Genomic DNA, 19,165 nt, shown 5'->3' on the forward strand with positions numbered 1-19,165 from the left:
TGGAGTCCGACTCAATCTGTCTACTGCTCCTGAAACTCCAGCTAAACCTCTCCTGGGAATGGGAGCTTCCACAGGCAAAAACTGGATCTAGAAGCCCTGTGTCCTCGCAGAGCGCCCACCTCTCTGCTCACATTCAAACGATGGAAAGAAGAATCACAGAGCATCACAGCTTTAAAACCATGCCCTTCTCTTTAGTGGATTGTCACTAGTAACTCCAGGGGCAAAGATCTCTGCCAGCAGAATGGTGGGTGGCTAATGGAGAACGGAAATACCATGGGACAAGCCAAAATTGTTCTCATGGTACTGCGCAGAACTAGGTACAACGCCTGCACTCAGCATCACAGACCAGCCTGGGAGGTGGGCAAGCCCTTGCCTTGTAAAGCTCCTTAGGTCTTGTAAATCTCTCTAGACACACACAGAGTCATCAAGTGACAATGATACGTTGTGCACAGTGTAAACTTCAATGTACCATTTTGCATGGGGTGTAATAAAACAGACAGTTGTTGTAAAGTAGTAGCAGGGTGATGCCTTAAACTGACAGACTCTCTCAAACACTGACCTGCCGAGAAGCAACACCTTTTCCAGGAGCTGCTACATCTTTGCCAGCAGTTCACCCAATTAAAAGCGATAGGGAGTTCTATTTACTACAAAAGCCACCACCACATAGTGCTAGAAGACGAACTCCAGCTTGTTCTTTCACTGTGAATCTCCATCATATTTCAGAAGTTTAACACGGCAGCAATCTGCTTTTACACAATCCACTAGCAGAAAATGCAGTTGCTTAGTTTCTTTTTATAGTGTTACCTTTAACACACCTCCAAATTATTTTCAAAAAGCCAAACAAAAGAGAAACTCTGCTCTGGGAGAAGCAGAAAATGAAAGATTTCCAGACCCGAAGGAAACGGGCATCTCTCAACAGCTGTGGAGTAGGGGAGGCCACCTTGATCTGCAAGCTGTTACAGACACCAAGCACTAGCAAAGAGAAGAGTTCCTCAGTGCGAACACCCAGACACCCAGTGATTCATTTAGCACTGGATTCGTTTATTTTACAGCAGCCTTTGGAGCATGCAAAAGGGCAGTTTCAGTGTTCCCTAGTGCAATCTCTGGCCAAATTCTCTCTTCTGAGTTCTGACCAAAAATCAGTCCCTTCCTCCCCTTCTTTTCCTCTTAACACACTTTGACAACCCTACCAAAATAAGAATGCTCAAGAAAAAAAAAAAGGAAGAAAGAGAGACACAAAAAAAGGCACATTTAAACTGGGGAGGGGGGCAGGGTAATGGTGGGATAGGGGAAACGAGACAGGACAGAAGAACATTATATTTAGAAGTGAAGCCAGACTGTTTTCTGTTCATACCCTGTATTTGAGAGTTAGTGACTGGGGTCACCTCCAGCAGGTGAATGGCTCTTGGCACCAGCGCAGGAAAGCCCTTTGCAGGCAAGTTAAAGCCAAGAGCCTGCCTCTCTCCTCCGGCACGGGACACAAGAGAGCGCCTCCGCCGGGGAGCCATGTTTCGGGGAGCGGGGAGGGGCAGCTGCCTGCCGGGGGCTCCAGCCGGGCGCTGGGGCAGGCAGACAGGGAGGAAGGAGGGGGGCTCTGCCAGGGCTCCGTGCCCATCCCGTGCCCCCAGACGGCACGGCTGGAGCAGCCAGTGCCGAGCCCCGCCGCTGCCGGAGAGGCTGCGAGTGCTGAGGGCTTGTTGTCGCTGCTCGGTGGGTCAGTGCATCGCAGCCAGCCAAGCCCGCCAGCTGCTGCTGAGTGAAACCAACCTCCGCAAACTGATTGCATGGGGATTTTGGAGGGTCTCCCGGCTCGTGGCTCTTGAAAGTACCCCGCTGACAGCCAGCCTGGCCGCTTTGTTTGCATAGCTCTGTCCAAAGGGAAGGTGTCCAAGCCCCGAGGCACTGTCCCACGGAGCTGGGGGGAGGCAGGAGGTGGCCCCCCTTGTGTCGGGAATGAAGGTGTGCTTGGAGGCAGGTTTCCAGGCCACTGCCTTCCCCCTACTGGGAGTCTGACACAAAAAAGATCAGGTCTACTGGCCCTTGCAGAGAGCGTGCGGGGGCTCAAGGCAGTGCAGAAGGGGCATTGACTAAAGCCACTTCTTGAAACAGACTTCTGAAAACATTTTGATTCACTCAGGGGCACACAGTAAAATAGACAGAGGAAGAGACACTGAGCAGGACTGCTTTGTTCAGTATCGCTCAGACTACTCACTCACGCACTTCTGATTCCTTCTGCCTAAAACACCCGTGAAATCCAGGCACATCTTTTGCTGCCTCTTCTCAGTTGATTTTTAAGCCCACCGATGCACTGCAGCTCATGGATATCCTGACAGACTAGCCTTGGGGCAGCCCGCTGCTGCTCCCCGGTGCGCCCAGCGAGGTGAGGCTCTCCACAGGACTGAAGGGACCTTGAGCTCTCCCCACCGCTTAGGACTCACCATGCTTCCTGTGCACCACACAGCACAATTGCCCGCTGGGCGCTGAGCTGCAGGGTTGAAAGCACCAGACAGGCAAGGGCCAGTGCAGAGCAGGGCACCTCCCTCACCCCCATGCCACCATGGGCTCCTGCAGGACCAGGGCACTGTCCCACCAACGTGTCCCTTGCTGATCCCTGCTGTCTAGTGGCAGAGACGCACCTTGCTTGCAGCAAGTGAGGACAACAATTATTTTTCTTGCCCCAGAGTTTTGAGATCTCCCTCTAGCAGGCTCCACAGTGCAAGGTGCTGCGCGCAAGCCTGAAGGACAGAGAAAAGCTTTCATGCGAAGTTTAAAGAGAAGTTGCAGAATCAGCTGACCATCTCCAGCACACCCAGGAAGTTTTGGTGCCCCCCAAATCCTTAATATGCTCAGAAAGGAAGCAGACTCCCTTGTAGGGTTGGGCCATGATGGGGGCACCAGCCCCAGGTGCACAGACAGGACAGTGTGGCCACTTTGCCAGGCTCTGGGTGCCAGGCTCTGCAACCTCGGGTGCTGCAGCTCCCATCCTAAGCCTTAGGGTGCCAAGCAGGGCCACCCAGAAGGTGCCTTTGAAGGTCAGGGCAGCATCACCATTTCAGCTTGCTTGGAGCAGGCCCTCAGGACACTGGCAATGGAGGCTCTTACACTGTGCTGCAGAGCTGCACAGGAAAGACACTCCAGGAGGGAGAGCCTGGGGCTGAAGCACCCCTCTCCCACCAAATATCTCCTCCCCACAGGCTCCCCTTTGCCTGGTGCTCAGCCCTGGGCAGCTCCCACCTTTGTTAGAAATCTCAGTAATCCACTTTGTTATGGTATTCTCCTTGCTCAGTTTCCCCCCACCCCCAGCCTGTTTCCCCTTCCCTGTAGAACATCCCTCAGTGGTGTGAGTGTGTGCAGGGGAACTGCTGCAGATATGGGACTTGTCCTGGCTAGACTCTGGGGGAAAAAAAACTGTGAAAGTCTTCCAAGTCTCAGGAGGGTTTTCAGGCTTTTCTCCACTGTCCACAACAGCTCTCCTGAGGTGGTGTCCCTTCCACTCTCACTGGGACTTTCAAACTCATAATTACCGCTTTTTGGGGGGCTAAGGAAGAAGGGTGTGCTCTCCCAGCTAAGAATTCATACCCAAAGGACACCTCACAAACATTTCTATGCTAGCCAGTCTCATCACACACATCTCTTGCCTAGCAGCAGCCCTCCTGCCCTCAAAAGCCTGGGTTTAGCCCCTAATAAAGCAGCTTTTCAAAATGACATCATGAAGCACTTCTTACCCCTAGAGCAAAGGCCAGTAGGTTTCAAGGCTGCTGATGTTAAGTCACTGCTGGGAATTTTAAGCAAGATTTCAGTCAGTCACTCATAGTAAACGGCCTCCCATCCCATCACAGAGAACAGCAGGCTGGAAGAAGGCAGATGAAGGTTGTAGCATCTCCAGCTATTTTGCCCCAGAGTCTTAAGTTTCTAACCTTGGCTGAAAGACATCCCCACCACTGTATTTCCAAATTGCTGGCCAAATGCAGCACAGTGTCAATAAATGTGTTTTGCTATACAGCTTCTTAAAAAAATTGTCTCTAGCTCCACAGCAACCCTGTCCACACTAACCTACTGAAGGCGGAGATAATACATTCAAAGTGTATTTTTTGCAAGAAAAATTGCCCCTTGGTACTATCTGGACAGGAGCCTCTTATTCTGCACTTTCTGTTTTAGCTGCACAGGTTTAACAGCACAACAGCCTTTTTGGCTCCTTTGCGCCCAGGGTGGGCGCCGGTGCTGCCCTCCGCACAGCCTGCCCAGCGTGGCCCCGGCATGGACATCCGTGGCAGCATCTGCCGCAGCCAGCTGCGGCTCCCAGAGCCAGGCTGAGCTCTGAACAGGCAAAACACACACACAACACAGTCCCTGTATTAAATGTCGCTGGCACAAATCAGTGGTCTTCCCATTTTGACGAAGCTGAGAAGATACAGGAGTAGACCATTTATCAAATGGTGCTGATAAACTCATTTTGTCGCCCCACACCCTGCAGGTCTTTCCCATTGACACTGGTTACCCCGCGAGCCCTGCAGCAGGGAGGGAACTGCCAGGACTACACTGGGACCCTTTTCTAGGTTGCATCCCCCATGATGTCAGAAGCCAAGTCCAGCTGGACAGGGCTTGAAAAGCTCTCACAAGCCTCGCAGCTGCTACTCAGCAATGTGAATAAGGTCTCAGTAAGCACCTATCCCCCGGGACACCCTAGGTCCGAGGCAAGTGTCTATGTGCTGGGGAACACCCGTGTGCTCCCTGCCTCTGGCCAGGCCCTCGGCTCCCTCTCACGGGAGATCACACAAGCTCTCCAGGGCAAGCGCTCGCCTGTTACTATATTTTCTCGGCACGGGGAGGCACCGCTCTCCTTCGGCTGCCCAGATCAACGCTTCTGTTCGTAGCCTTTCGATGTCTTGAGCTACTGGGCTTTCAACTCGCCACCTGGACTGGGGAAACAGGCGGGGGCGGCGGAGGAACGGGGAAGGGCCCCGCGGCCGCCGGCAGCGCACGGCCCGCCAGGAGCCGCAGCGGGGGGCGCCGGCGCTGCCCCGCCGCAGCCAGCCGGCGGCTCCCGGGGCCGCGCCGAGCCGGAGCCTGAGCAGGTGCCCCGCGCCCGCCCGCGGCTCCTGCCGGGGCTCCGCGGCAGGGCTGGGGGCTGCCTCACGGTGGCGCCCCGCACACGTGGCTCGGGGCTGCGCACATGCGGGAGAGGTGGGACGTGCCGCTCCCCTCCACGCCCCGCGGCAGCGGGCGAGGCTGCATAAAGGGACGACGACTGTGCCCTGCGCAGCTCGCAAGAGCCGGGCGAGCACGGGGAGGGAAGGCGCAGAGCGCGGGGTGAGGACAGGGTCTGGGAGGAAGCCTCCTGCCAGCACCCGAGGATCGCCGTTCGCAGAGGCTGGCTCGCCAGTGCTGCTACCCGGAATCGCAGGAGGCTCCCATTCGCGACACACTCTCCCCTGGAGAAGTGGGAGTAGCCAGGGGCAGGCAGCCGATGCCGAGAAGCCCAGGTCGCGCTGCCCGCTAGATTTGCGAAAAAAAAAAAAAAAAAAAAATCGACGTGCGCTTGGCGAACGGGTGAAGCGCTCGCAGCAAGCGCACCCGGGGGACAGGGAGCGGGGCCACCCCTGCGGCAGCCCCCAGCAGCCCGAAAACCGCCGCCACCTCGGTGAGAGAGGGCAGCTCGGCTTCCACCCTAGCGCCACAGGAGTCCACGGCGGATGGCGCAGGACCGCGCCAAGGGGAAGCGGTCCAGGCAGGAGCCGAGGAGAGCCAGGTAAGTTACATGAACATATCTTGTCTCTGGAGTAAGTATTACCACGGATGGGCAATGTATCTTACACCGGCTAGAAACAGATCGTCTGATTTTAAGCTTTTACTTTCGAGATCTCAAAGTGCAACAGGATTGCTGTCTCCTCTTGTTAATGGTGAATCTTTTTTCTTTCCTTCCTTCCCCCCCCCCCCGAAGCGCAAAGCGGTTTCTAATTTTATTATACAGGTAATTGTCTTAAATGTCTACTTTAAGTAAATAGACTCCACTCCTGGACGCGCTTTATAGGTCCTAGGAAAAGATAACAAATGGAAACGCCTGAAGCATCGCTTTGCAGCCTACGCTAATGTTCTAAACTTCCCTTTCAAATAACTGAGGAGTATGTGAATACGCAGAGTGCGCCTAACAAGCGAGACCCGGCCACCCAGGAGATTCCCCAGCAGCTGACCGACCGCCTTGACAGCCGTTACGCAGAGGGAGCGGATGCCACTTGTTCCGCCCCGAAGCGGCCAGATTTGCAGGCACTGCAAGCCGCGGCGCTGCGAGGGCAGCGGGCTGCCGAGCGCGCCCGGCCGCCGCCGCGCAAGGGCAGCAGCGCTGACTAGCGGCCGTCGCCGCGGGCGCTCCCGGCCCGGCCGCGCCCCGCCGCTCCGGCGACTCTTTCGGGCTTTAAGCCAGAGATAACGGGAGACACGAGCCCTCTCCTCCTCTCCTCCCCCCCCCCCACTTTTTTCCCCCCCCTCAAAAGGGCTCTGCTTTCGCGTCACCCAAACTTTTATACAGATCACCTACAGCGCCGTTTCCTAGGCACGATGAAGTAGTAATCTGGATTTAAGAGAGCAGTAAACAAACCCTAGTGAATTTGAGGGATCACACACAAAGTAAGGCAAGGGAGCACTGGAGTAAGTTGGCAATCAACTCCTCTGCCTGACCCCAGGCACAGCCAAAGTGGCCCCAGATCCCTTATTAGGTTTCCTGTTTGGCTTTGTGGTTTGAAACGCACTAGATTCAGCCCAGATATTTCAGCTTTCAGCACAGCACACACCTCTCCTAACTGTGCCCTCAGAAAACAAAGCTTAGGTGAATACATTACGAACATCATGAATATCAAACTAAGAAGAGCCTTAAATCCAAGTCCAAATTCAACAGTCCTCTGGGCATATAAAGCCAGCACAGGCACATGACTTTACATAGAAAAGCACACAGAACCAATTAGCCAGCTTGAAACCTTGCATACATTCCAATTAATTTGTAATGTTTCATCACCGCTTCATTACCCTTGAGATGTCATACAGCTTCTAACACCTCCTTAGTCCATCATTTAAGACCCTAAGAGAAGGATATCATTTCCCCAAAGGAGTGGTAACAGATGAAACTCTCACATAACAGCCAGAAACAACACCAGAGGAGTCACGAGAGAACTTCACTGTGAACTTTATGCTAATTTAGAATTAGTATACTATCACATATATTTTTTTTATGATCACTTTAATCCACTTCAATTTAAGGAGGAAAAAAAAAGTGTTGAACCACCCAATAGCTGAATTCTACTTTCAGGGTAGTCATCATCTTCCTTAAAAAGTCTTTAATGACACAACCATGGGTACTGTCTTATAATCACAAACACAGATTCCTGAAAGATCACTGATGAAATAGCTACATTATGAAGCCATTCATTATCAAGGATATTTGAATAGGGGCCCATAGCTGGATTGCAGAAAGATATGTTTGCATACAAAATTGCAAAGTCAGAAAGGCACAAGTGAGAACTCAGAATTGGAAAAGAAGGACAGGGGGAATCATGGTACCCTACATTCCTCAAACTCTCACAGGATCTTAACCAGTTTCCTAGCTACCAGCAGGGAACCTCACTGAAAAGGCAGCAAACACGCCAAGCAAAGAATCAGACTAGCAAGAGGCTGCTGCAAGAAAAAAGGTATTTCTAAGGTTTGGTTTCTGTATAATACAGCTGTCAAACACAGTACATCTACAGTGATGACTAGTGCTTCCAGTGCTGAAGGAGGAGACGGAAGATAGAGAAGATTCAGCAGAATGAATAAGGTCAGAAATACTACTGAGTAAGCACCATCATTCCAGGGTTGTTGTGAGGGGGTGTTTGTTTGTTTGTTTGATGTTTAAAAATATGTTCATTTATAACTTCTTGATAATAGAATATCTGATTATATTTGGCCTTAACATTCAGAATGAAGAGCCAATGAGCAGTAAGTTCCTTCTAATACTTCTAAGGAAGTAAAAGCATTTTGTCTTGTCAGAATAAATGAGAACTAGCTACAAATGTTTGTATGCTTAATGGGGCTTTAAAAACACAGAAAATGAAAGAGTAAAAATGTTTGCATTCATACATACTTCCCTCAAAAACTAACACATCTATGAAACTTTTCATCATCTTACATTAAAAAAAAAATCCGTCAAACACTGCCTTTATTCTATACTGTAATGTAGAATATGGATATAATAGTGTAGAATATGAATAATGTAATTCAAGGTAGAGTTCAAACTAAGTAGATTTCCTTTAGCAATTACTCCTACTGAGAACTATTATAAATAAAGAAACTGCTAACCATACCCCCCAAAAGCCTTTCTAGTTTATTAAAGAAAGTGCAACACTGGTACACCTTTTGAAAGAGCTTTTATAATAGTACAGTGAGCAAGAAATTGAAAAGCACAGTCGTTTGAACGAGTTACTTTCTGCTAGCATCAAAAGGCAAAATACTCGATTCAAAGTGCACAGAGAATTTTGACTAGTACTATAAAAGTTTACCCCCTTAAACGATAGAAGCATTCCTGACTTTCACATATACACCTCCCAATGCTTCATGTTTTACTCAGAGACACATCTCATTTAATGAGATAATGAAAGTCCATATAAAACAGAGAAACAAAACCCAGTCCTCAGCTGTGGGGGACAGACTGAAAAGGTGATTTGTAAGTGGTCAGAGTAAACAAGAACACCTGAATGATATTCTGAAGTTTCATTATTTCAGCTTAAATCATCAGACATGCTGCAGTTATCAATACAGTTTTTGTAAATCTAGAAGTTACATAGAAAGGAAAGCACATTATCACTTGCACAAGACATCACTTTTCACAGCTATAAGTCCACTCATAGCCTTTGTAGTCTGCATTTAGCATGCTGTAAGTAACAATAGTTATTCTGATGCTACATTAGACCTTTTCAAACTAAGATGTACTTGAACTGGCCTTGTTTAACAGTCCTTCAGCAAAATTTTGTAGCAGTAAGAACTGCGTAAAAAAAAAAAAAAAAGAAGACTATTGTGACACATAGGCAACTGAAAGACTGAGCTTAACTGATTTCTTCACTTCAGTCAGAATCAAAAGCTAAGGAAACTCAAGTTTACAGGTATTATCTCATTGAAGAGCTTTTTAAAATAAGGCTTTCACAGGGGGAAGGCAGGGTTCATTATGAATAGAAGGCACAGATATTTTCAGAACTCAGATTGTATTAGAAAGTGGTAAGAACTAAAAATCATTTTTTTATTCTCTCTCAGCTCTCAATTTGTCTCAAATCCAGAAAATACAAAGTGGAAGGTCCAGTAAGATTCCAGTCAAGCATGATTAGCAACACTGACAAACACCCCAGCCAGGAATAGAAATCTTCAAGTACAGATAACTTTCAGGTGGGGATAGTACCTGGCAAGCAGACTGAGATGAGCCACCTAGGTCTATCCCTTCTCAATTAGCTCAATATCACACTGGTGCACAAGCACTAAGCCTACATAGTTTAGTATACAGCATTTAGCCCTTAGCAATATAGAACACACTGCCAAATGTATTTCTTCCTCCTGCCAAACACTAACACTCCTTTTGAGGTTACACATATACCAACTCCAAAAGAAAAACCTTCCTTTTTAATGGAGGAAAGGAAAGGAAAAGGCAGCTTGTTATAGCAGCAAAAGAAAACCATTGTATTTATCTTTTGTATCTGTAACATCAATAACAATTTATCAGGAATATCAACGAACCCAAAACATTCATTGCAAAAGAACTGCTTCTAGTACAAAGTAACAAAATATCAGTCTCCAAAATGATTGTAATCCTTAAAAGAGCATCATTCAATTAAAATTCACGGGGGGAAAAAAAAAAGTCTTACCTCTTTCTTGAAGGACAATAACCAGGTACTGCAAAACAACTGTTACAGAGGTTCCTTGTTCCACAGGATATTAAGAATCTTTGCTGGTTTCAAACCCTGAAGTAAAAACTGAAGCTAGTCTGTGCAGTACAGCTGCATAATGGATCACAGAGTATGAAGCACTTATGTACATTTGTAAAATTTGAACGCAAATGCTTGTTACACCTCCTCAATACAGCTCCCTCAAACTAACATTGTGGTATATGATAGGAGCTGTAAAAGCAGCAAATCAGCTTCCTGCTTCTTTAACTGATTGACTAATTAAGACCATAATCAGTAAATCATTTACTTATGGAGACAAGAACACCTGATTTTCTACCTCTTCACACTCATTTACTGAATTTTTCTGTTTAGAGCAAATAAACAAGTTATTTTGAATTGTAATCAGTGTTTCAGGTAACACTGTTTAACACATTCAAAATTTAGTTTTGTTCCCTTTTTACAGAGGGAGAAGAACACACAATTTCAACTAAATTGTTAAATGAAACAGAGTTCCTTGGTAGCACTATTGAGCATACCATTCCATCAAAAATCCAGGACTTACCCGTTCTCTAAGATTAATTCTTCTTTCTTTTTCCAGATCTAAACAAATGCACCCACATGGGTGTATGTCCCATTATTTATTCATCTGGATTCTCACACTGATCTTGCGAAGTGGCATATAAGTATGACATAAGTCAGATTCAACTGTTCCTTCAGACCGTATAGAAGTTTGTTTAATTAATATTAGAATTTCATAAACAGCAGCTTTCTGCATCAGTTCTTAGAGCAGGACAGCCTCACCATTGAATAATTAGCAGTATCACCATTGTCCAAAAAAAATAAAATAAAATAAAATAAAAAAAATCTAAGCTTCCTGGGAAAAAGGAAATTAATAGAAACTGAAAACTAAGTGTTCTTACTCCAACATACATATTTGCAGCTCTCCAGTACACAACGAAACACACAAGAAATCAGAAGTGATTTTCAAATGACCACAAATTATTTCTCAGAAAGGCTGAACTGCTGACTCAAAACCATTTAAAAGACACCCTATTTGAGAACTATTTTCCCCTTCCTAGGCTTACTCCATCTCCTCATTAGTATTACTCTCTCACTAAGAAGCAGAGATAAGTTTCCCAATGTTTAATTATAACTGAAAAAAGGTAACAAAACACAAATTTTTATTTTACTTGTGAGTATAGAAATCCATTACTTCAGCTTTTCCATTTCCTTTCAATTTGAGAAAAAGTGACAAGCAAAACAATTACAGTGAAAACCAACAGACATGAACTTTCACCAATTAAACTCAAAAATTCAGAAAAGATTTTGCCAACTTTCAGTATCTAATCCTGGCAGATGCCATTTCCCACAAAAGTGCTGCATTCCTAGAATGAACTAATGCCCTTCAGTAATACAGAAAGTCAGTCACTTAGGCAAGGCAGGACTTGTAAGAGACCAAGGATTAGCATCTGGAGTAAACAGAAACAATTTGGATCCTCTGATCAGTTCAGAGCTCATCATGTTTTGCAGTGTCCATACTGGGTTTGATGAAAACTCCTTCCATTGCTTTCCAATAGTTGTGATGATTAGCAGTAGGCATGCCATGAACTTCCCGTTGGCCTCTAATTGGATGGCCATACTGTTCCCCGGTTATTGAAAGGAACACATCAGTTCCTACGTGCTTGAAACGCACTGCATCATCCCGCTCCCAGTGTGTCCCACTGCATTGCACAATCCATATATCCAGGTCATCTCCTTCACCATCATCACCGAAGGCACTTACTTCCTGTTAGAGACACAAACTTCCTGAAGTGAAAATGTAAGGAAAAACCTCCAATGCACACACAAAAAAATCAATCATAAAGTCAATAGAAAGTTTAAATGGAAGAAGGGAGAAGAAACAAAAAGTGCTGTCACACTGCTTTGTATGCAGTTGTCAAATTCAGAAGCAGCAACTTATTCCCCTTAGTCTGAACACAAAGTGCCAACAAACCCCAACATGTATTACAGATTAAATAAAAGAGAGCCTGTGAGCATGGGGATCAGAACAACTCTTCAATGAAAAAAATCAAAACAAACAAAAGTAATGCTGATGCAGCTTTCAGTCTGCCCCCTAGATAAAACTTTTAACTATAGACATTTTATATTGTAGTATGACTAACATCATAGTCATCATTGCAATATTTTCTCAGTATAATGTGTTTTTACCCCAAAGTCCCAACAGCTTAACTTATAAATAATCACATTCCTTTTTTACTTAATTATACTGAGCTTTCAATTGGGTTATCAACTTTTTTTTTGCAGTCTTACTTCAAACAGATAGCTCATTTATACTTAAAAGAAAGTTTCACTAAAGCAAATAAATTCCTGCTAAAACAAAAATCAGAGATTAGATTTCACTATGCACAGAAAAAAAAAACAAAACAAAACAACAAAAAAACCCCACAAAACCAAAAAACTCCAGGCATCTGAAGAAATCTGCTAGGCTCAGCTCCAACTGCTTAGGATTCAGTATAGCCTTTAATTATTAATAATCTGATGACCAGTAGTGATCGACAATTTGAAAATAGAACTGAAATAGTTTGTACCTAGCAACCTAAAGAATTAGGGCCAAGTTACTTTTAATTTCCATAGTCCAAAAAGTGTTACAGACAACATACTAATTAAAAGATCAAACTACTTTGCTAAGAATATGAAATAGAAGTTTGTGTTCAGAACCACCTCATATTTCAATAAGGTCATAAGTCAGAGTCCTTTCAACCTCTGGGAAGTCACCCAAACTCTTCTCTCGCCCACGTACTATGCAAACACATAGCAAAAACAAAGAGTAATTATTAGTGAGTATTTTTACATCAATAACAATCTCATATGAATTGTCTAAACTGACAAATCAGAATTGGTGGAATGTTTTAAAGAGTCCTATTCTTTAAATATTAATTTTCTGAAATGCTACTTTTTAATCATCTATCTTCTTTTAATCACAATATAACCTAGATATCCTAAACAGAATTGGACTGTATTGTTTCAGCCATTTTACACACAGTAAAAGATAAACCTTTTTCACAAAGACTCAAGTCTTCTGACTCAGAATCGAATGACCTATCTACACAGCCTGAAGGAAGACTAAAATGATTATCAATTAAAAACTTCCAACAAATTCAGATTATTTATTTTAAGAGATTTTCAATCTTGGACAAGCATTTGTTTAAGAATAAGGCTGGGACCTAGTTACAGTCAGAATCACCGTTCTATGAAATTACAAAATGGCAAATGTATATGATTGTGAGAGCAGATTTATTTTTCTGTGGAAGCAGGACAGATAAATCAGGACAGGGAGCTAAAATAAGGATAAGGAGAGGCACACTGAGACTAGTAGATTGGATCACCAAGAGACTGGGATATAGGAATGCCTAGTATCACAATACATAATCCGTTGCCTGGCTCTAGAGCAAACTTCATGATTAGAGCAAACTTCAAAACGTACCCAGTCTCTTACACCTTGAAAGTATTAAACATATCAGAACAGTCTTCCCACTAGCAATGGTGCAGTATACAGAAACCAGTGTAGATTATAGTTAAAACTACTGCAAAATAGTTACACTGGTACATGTTCCTCAGTCAAGAACTTAAAAACGTTATTCCAAGATGCACCTGGGATATGCGTAGACACACTATTTTTGGCAGCTGATACCCAAGCCTGATTCTTCAAAAACATGAAAAATTGGAGAGAAGTACTGTTAATATCATGCACAATTTATACAAAGCTTAACAATTAGAACTCACTTGGTTATTGGAGAGTGGTGATGGGAAGTGATGAGTGTGTAAATTTTTTCCTGTGTTAACATGGGTAAGTCGTATAGCTTGCCCACATTTCACCGGTGTTCCTCGCTGGCAGCTGTCATCACTTTTCCCACGTATCCGCCAGTAACTGTTCGCATCATCTGAAGCTTCAACTCCTGTAACTGACTGTTGTCCACTTCCTGTTTGAATAGAATTAAATAGTAGGAGGATTAACCCACTTTTCCAAGTTCAAAAATTTCTGAAACACATAACAAAAGAGTATTTCGGTCTCAACAGATGTCCTGTTTTATACAGCCTCTAGTTCTATACCCTTATTTATGCTGCAATCTAACAAACAAACTGAACTGATAAAATGGAAAAAAAAGTTAATGCATGAATATCTAAAGAAATCTGCCTTAATGTTCTCATGCCTTCATGCTTAGACATGCTTAGTTCTCACAGTCCACACACCGACTGCAATGGGAATGCAGGTATCAAATGACTTCAGATTGAAGAACTTAAACATAGCATGTGTTAGCAGATGCAAACTGTCAAAGTTCATGGTGAACACATGAGAAAGTTCTGACCCATGAAATACTATTCACATTATCCCTTCCTTTTCAAAAATGATAGTTTCATGCACTCAAACAAGGCCTTCAGCAGCCTCACCTCTTCCAGAACAGAGGCTGAGATGGGACTGCAGAGGCCACCTACACAAACCAGGGGTCACCTCAGTGGTGAGGGCAGAGCACTCCTATCATCCACAGTGGAGTCCTGTTGCAGCCCCTTCCCACACGCTGGGCCTCAGCGCCCTTCTCTCTGCGCCTTTCAGGCCTGTCAGTCATCCAAGCGCACCCCACAACCCCCCCGCTGGCCTGCTGCTCCCCCCACGCCAGGGGCACAGGCCCGGGAAACTCCTCTTTCTCCTTCCCCGTGTCCCCCGTCATTTCGCAGCCCCCCCACCGTCCCCACCATCTCGCACCTCCCCTCACCGCCGCCCCCCGCCATTTCGCATCCCCCCTCACCGCCGCCCCCCGCCATTTCGCAGCCCCCCCACCGTCCCCACCATCTCGCATCCCCCCCTCACCGCCGCCCCCCGCCATTTCGCAGCCCCCCCCACCGTCCCCACCATCTCGCACCTCCCCTCACCGCCGCCCCCCGCCATTTCGCAGCCCCCCCACAGTCCCCACCATCTCGCATCCCCCCTCACCGCCACCCCCCGCCATTTCGCAGCCCCCTCGCCGCCCCGCCATTTCGCAGCCCCCCCCTACCGCCGCCCCCCGCCATTTCGCAGACCCCTTCACCATCTGTCCCCTCACCATTTCCCAGGTCCCCCGCCCTTTCCCTGCCGGCCTCCCAACATTTCCTTGCCCCCAGCCCCCTCAGCGCGGCGCTCCCGCCCCGGCCCTGCTCACCGGAGCCGTACTTGACCTCGTGCGAGTGGAGCCGCACGCTGTGCCGGGTGTTGAGCAGCTTCAGCACCGAGCCGCAGGTAACAGCGCCCGGCGCGGGCTCCTTGCCGCGACACGGCCCGCGCAGCAGCGCCAGCAGCAGCAGCGGGAAGAGGCGGCAGCCGCCCCGCATCGCTCCGCAGGCCGGCCGGCACCGCCGCCCCTTCGGCCCCTCGCAGCGGAGCCCGCTTCCACCCCCCTCCGCAACGCCAGCCAATCGCACAGTGCCAGCACCTCGGCCGGCCAATCCCCGCCCGCCCTCTGCTCGAGTTCCCTCGCGCATTGGGCTATGGCCTAGTGACCTCACCACCGGGAGACCCCCGGCGGGAGGAGCTCATTGGGCCGAGGGATAAGAGGTGGCCAATGAGAACAAGCGGCGTGGCACCTCCCCGGGAGGGAGGCCGATGCGGACGGAGGCCGTCTTTCCTCAGCGGCCCCGGGCAGGCCGCGGGTCGGGGCCCTCCTAGGCCCGGGCCCGGCCCCGCTGCCGCCGCGGCCGGGCCGGGCCGGGCCGGGCCGGGCCGGGCCGTGGTTCCCCCTGCCGCCTTTGCGCACAGCCGGAGCACCCTTACCCCGGGGCAGCAGCCTGGCTGCCGGCGCCCCTGGAGCGGTGCTGGTGGGATCGCTCCTCCCTCTCGCTGCGAGTGTTCTCTTGCCGAAGCCGGGTTTATTTCGGAGGCCAGGTCTGTTACGGCAGTTCTCGTTTGACACCCAGTCTGGAGCTGTAAGAAGAGAAGCTGGGCTGTTCTGACTAGTTGTTATAGGTCTCGTAAGGAAATGTGCTGCAGAGCGCACTGATCGGTGCGTTATCGTCAGGGCTTGGGGAAAATGGATGTCCTCACTAGAAGGAGAGCACTGCCAGACATGAGCCAGCTCTAAGGTAACTAGCCCGCATGCAGGCAATGGTTTAGCTGCAGCCTCGGGGAGCTGGTATTAGTACTGGCAGGTAAATCGGCCTGTGCCGCGGCTCTCGGGCCGCTGCTGGCTCAGAGCGAACAGGCAGGATGTTAGTTGAAGTAGGTTTGCTCTTCCCTGCAGCTCCCGCTCTTAAAGAAGTGTAAGCTTACCCTCGTTTTAGGTCTCCCTCTCAAAAGCGCAGTTGGTACCATTCAAAATGCTAGTGCAAGAACATGCTGAAAAACAAAGCAAACTCAGGGTAGTGAATTGGCTTTCATGAGAATATACCACTGGTCCAATCCTGTCGGCATGGCATCAGAACTTCCCTTGATAGGGCATAATCTACGCCAAAAAGAGCTAACGGTGACTGTGCTATCAGTACGCTGCAATGATAATGTCTGTGCTTTCAAAGCACGAGGTTCACCGGTGATTCAGTCTTTTCTTTTGTGAAGTTCTTGTAACAAAAAGATTATTAAGCTTGATATACAGTATACACTGGCACTCTGTATAAAAGACAGCTGCATAAATTAATATACATACTTCTTTCATTCATTGTGTAGTTCTGAAGACTGAAAAATACTACATTTTTTTCCCCCCAAAAATGTGTCCTTTATCAACAAGAGACAACCACAGACAAAAGACTGCACAGTATCTCCTACATGGCCCGTTAGCTCTACCTCTGAAACTGCTCATTTGATTGTCCCATATATTACATCATGGGTAGTCTGGTGTGAGTTTGGTGTAATGCTCTTAGGAATACAACATAATTCAACAGGGCAAAAGCTTTTGACCTTCCTAGCAGCAACGAAACAGGTAGGAAGGGCGCCTGTCTTGGGACTTGAGTAGTTGTAACAGTGGTATTCTATGTGAGCAACAGCAAAGAACTGCAACACTGCACTTCCTATTATAGGTTGATTTAGAAGCCCTTAGAAAATTTAGAAATTGCTGCTGGCTAGTGGAAACATCATAAGATACTCAGCTGATTCTTATCTTTTCCAGCAGTCTTGAATCTGTGAGGCTTTTTACTACCCACACGATATCACTCACTTGAATAACCGTGGTATCATACCCATTTTATGTATCTATGCCTACCTCTAAGCATCTCTGGACTTAAATCATGGGCCTGCATTAAAACAAGCCTGAGTCCAAAACTCAGTCACATACATGCACACATGCACACACGGACTCAGTGTGTTTTTCTGTTGACTGTAAGTTAATTTTCTAGTGCCTGAAGTGTAAATATCTACTCGAAGCAAAAGATCAGACTTTAATAACTGAACACTGTTCTATGTCATTCTAAGAAACCACTCTTCTTGTAACTAAGACAATAGCTTGCACTTGCTGCTGTTTTTAAAAACTGGGCAAACTCAGATGTCTGTAGCTGCTATTTTAGCTGTGGAAAATTAATCACATGGGGCTTTAGCTGGCACCTGTCTGTCTTTCTAAGAAGTCACTTGCTTGCAGTGCATTTAGTGCCATTTACGTGGTGCTCCCTACAGTGCTTTTCAGTTGTACTTTAGAAACATAATTGAGTTAGAATTATTGTTGGTAGAGAAGGGCATCAATGCCAAACACCCACGGCAATTCACAGCCACCTCATTGCTACGTGGCCTGCTATTGTTTTTAGTAGACTGCTGTAAGCTGCAGGTAAACTTGCCTCCAAAGTTATATGAGGGGGCACATAATGAATGGAAACAACAGCTTCTTGGATAGGAATTTCATTATGATTCGTGTTTATGCACAGGAATAAAATAATCCAACAGCACATTAGAAGGAGAGAGTGTAGGATATAACTAGAACATGTTCTGCCTTCAATCACTTAATCCTGGAGTCCTTTCGCACACAAAGGATTTTCAAGGACTGAAAGCACCTACAATTTCTGCTCAGTTGCACTGTTGGTATAACCTAGCCCTCCTTGAAAAACAGGTTTTATTGGATTTGGCAGCAGCAATCTATCTGTATGTAAAGCTTAGGAGTGGGAGATCCAGAATTGGAGACGTGACACAGGAAAATTTCAGAGAAAGCAACGTATTATAGAAAAGCCTTTTCCTCATTTTTATTTTGGCCTTAAGCTTTCCCTTTGGTTATGGGGAACTCTGCAGTGACATGTCCTGGATTCTTTTTCTCAGACTCTCACTAACCTTAGGCAAAACACACAGGACAATTCTGATGTTACTAGGGCCTGATCCAGAACCTTAAATGCACATCAGCTTTACTGTTGACCATTCTCTGCATCTGGTCCTTTCTCTGGTGTTAGTAAGGAGGAACTGTACTGAAATCAAGGAAATAACAGTGGAGAATCACACCTGTAAACGTTCTATGGTTCCTTCTACTTCTTTGTCTCCTCCTTTCACCACACAGTGGTGAACTGATGATTGTAACTTCACTCTACATCAAATATTTTTACCTATTCACATGACTTTTAACAGAGCTCTCTTAACTGTGACCTCTAAGCATGGACACAATACAAATAATAAACAGTAGTCATAATGGTAAAATGCTGTCACCCAAGGAGAAATTGAAACAACAAAAAGGTGGCTTCTCATCACAGTCTGTGTTGTTTAATATTAGAGAGTCAAAAGCAGCTATTAAGATTTTTTTGATTCAATAGATATAAGCAAAATATAAGAATAAGCAGAGTAAATAAGTAGAAGACAATTGACAAAAACTGTATATACATGTTTAAACTGTAGAATTTCACATCTGGAGGAAAACGATGCTTTTTGATTGCTATCCTGTTTCAAGTCTTTGGAGAAGGAAGGACATTCTTGGAAGTTCTTCAGTGTCCTGGCAATCTACATTCACTAACATTGTTAAGTATCTTTTGGCTATTCTCCTGACTGATGCTGATCCTTCGAGAAGGAGGGATCTTCTCTTAGAGCTTCAGCAGAATTTAGTTGGATGAAATTTTCCAAGTGCTGAGAGAAGATGCCAGTTGCTCTAAGTGAACTGCAGGATTAGTTTCCACAGGTAGATAACATGTCTGAGGAGCTCTCCATGTTCCCACTGGTAACACTAGCGCTTTTGTAGAAGGAACATTACTGCCCATAAGACTCCACAGAAATCTTTCCAGTGTCCAGTAACAAAGATAACAGCTTTCAGCTGCCACTCTCTTGCGACAGTAAGGAGTCCTCAGAGGTC

At 46.4% G+C, this 19,165-nt stretch overlaps 1 protein-coding gene across 1 annotated transcript; it reads right to left on the reverse strand.

Annotated features, from left to right (window-relative positions):
* Positions 1-11,060: 11,060 nt before the first annotated feature.
* On the reverse strand, positions 11,061-15,295 carry SDF2L1 (stromal cell derived factor 2 like 1). The gene is made up of 3 exons (XM_062590109.1): positions 15,092-15,295; positions 13,680-13,876; positions 11,061-11,682 (listed from the first exon to the last, which is right to left on the reverse strand). Exons 1-3 carry the CDS (start codon positions 15,258-15,260, stop codon positions 11,404-11,406), a joined length of 645 nt encoding a protein of 214 aa, XP_062446093.1. The 5' UTR covers positions 15,261-15,295; the 3' UTR covers positions 11,061-11,403.
* Positions 15,296-19,165: the final 3,870 nt, after the last annotated feature.

This window comes from Rhea pennata, chromosome 17 (genome assembly GCF_028389875.1).
Source record: "Rhea pennata isolate bPtePen1 chromosome 17, bPtePen1.pri, whole genome shotgun sequence".
Classification (NCBI taxonomy): Eukaryota; Metazoa; Chordata; class Aves; order Rheiformes; family Rheidae; genus Rhea; species Rhea pennata.

Bases quoted from the DNA above. Each gene is read 5' to 3' on its own strand.
- SDF2L1 (XM_062590109.1), bottom strand. From the start codon at position 15,260: ATGCGGGGCGGCTGCCGCCTCTTCCCGCTGCTGCTGCTGGCGCTGCTG. The intron at 13,877-15,091 runs GTGAGCAGGGCC...CTATTCAAACAG, and splicing joins CGAGGTCAAGTACGGCTCCG to GAAGTGGACAACAGTCAGTT. The intron at 11,683-13,679 runs GTGAGTTCTAAT...TGTCTCTAACAG, and splicing joins CACCACTCTCCAATAACCAA to GAAGTAAGTGCCTTCGGTGA.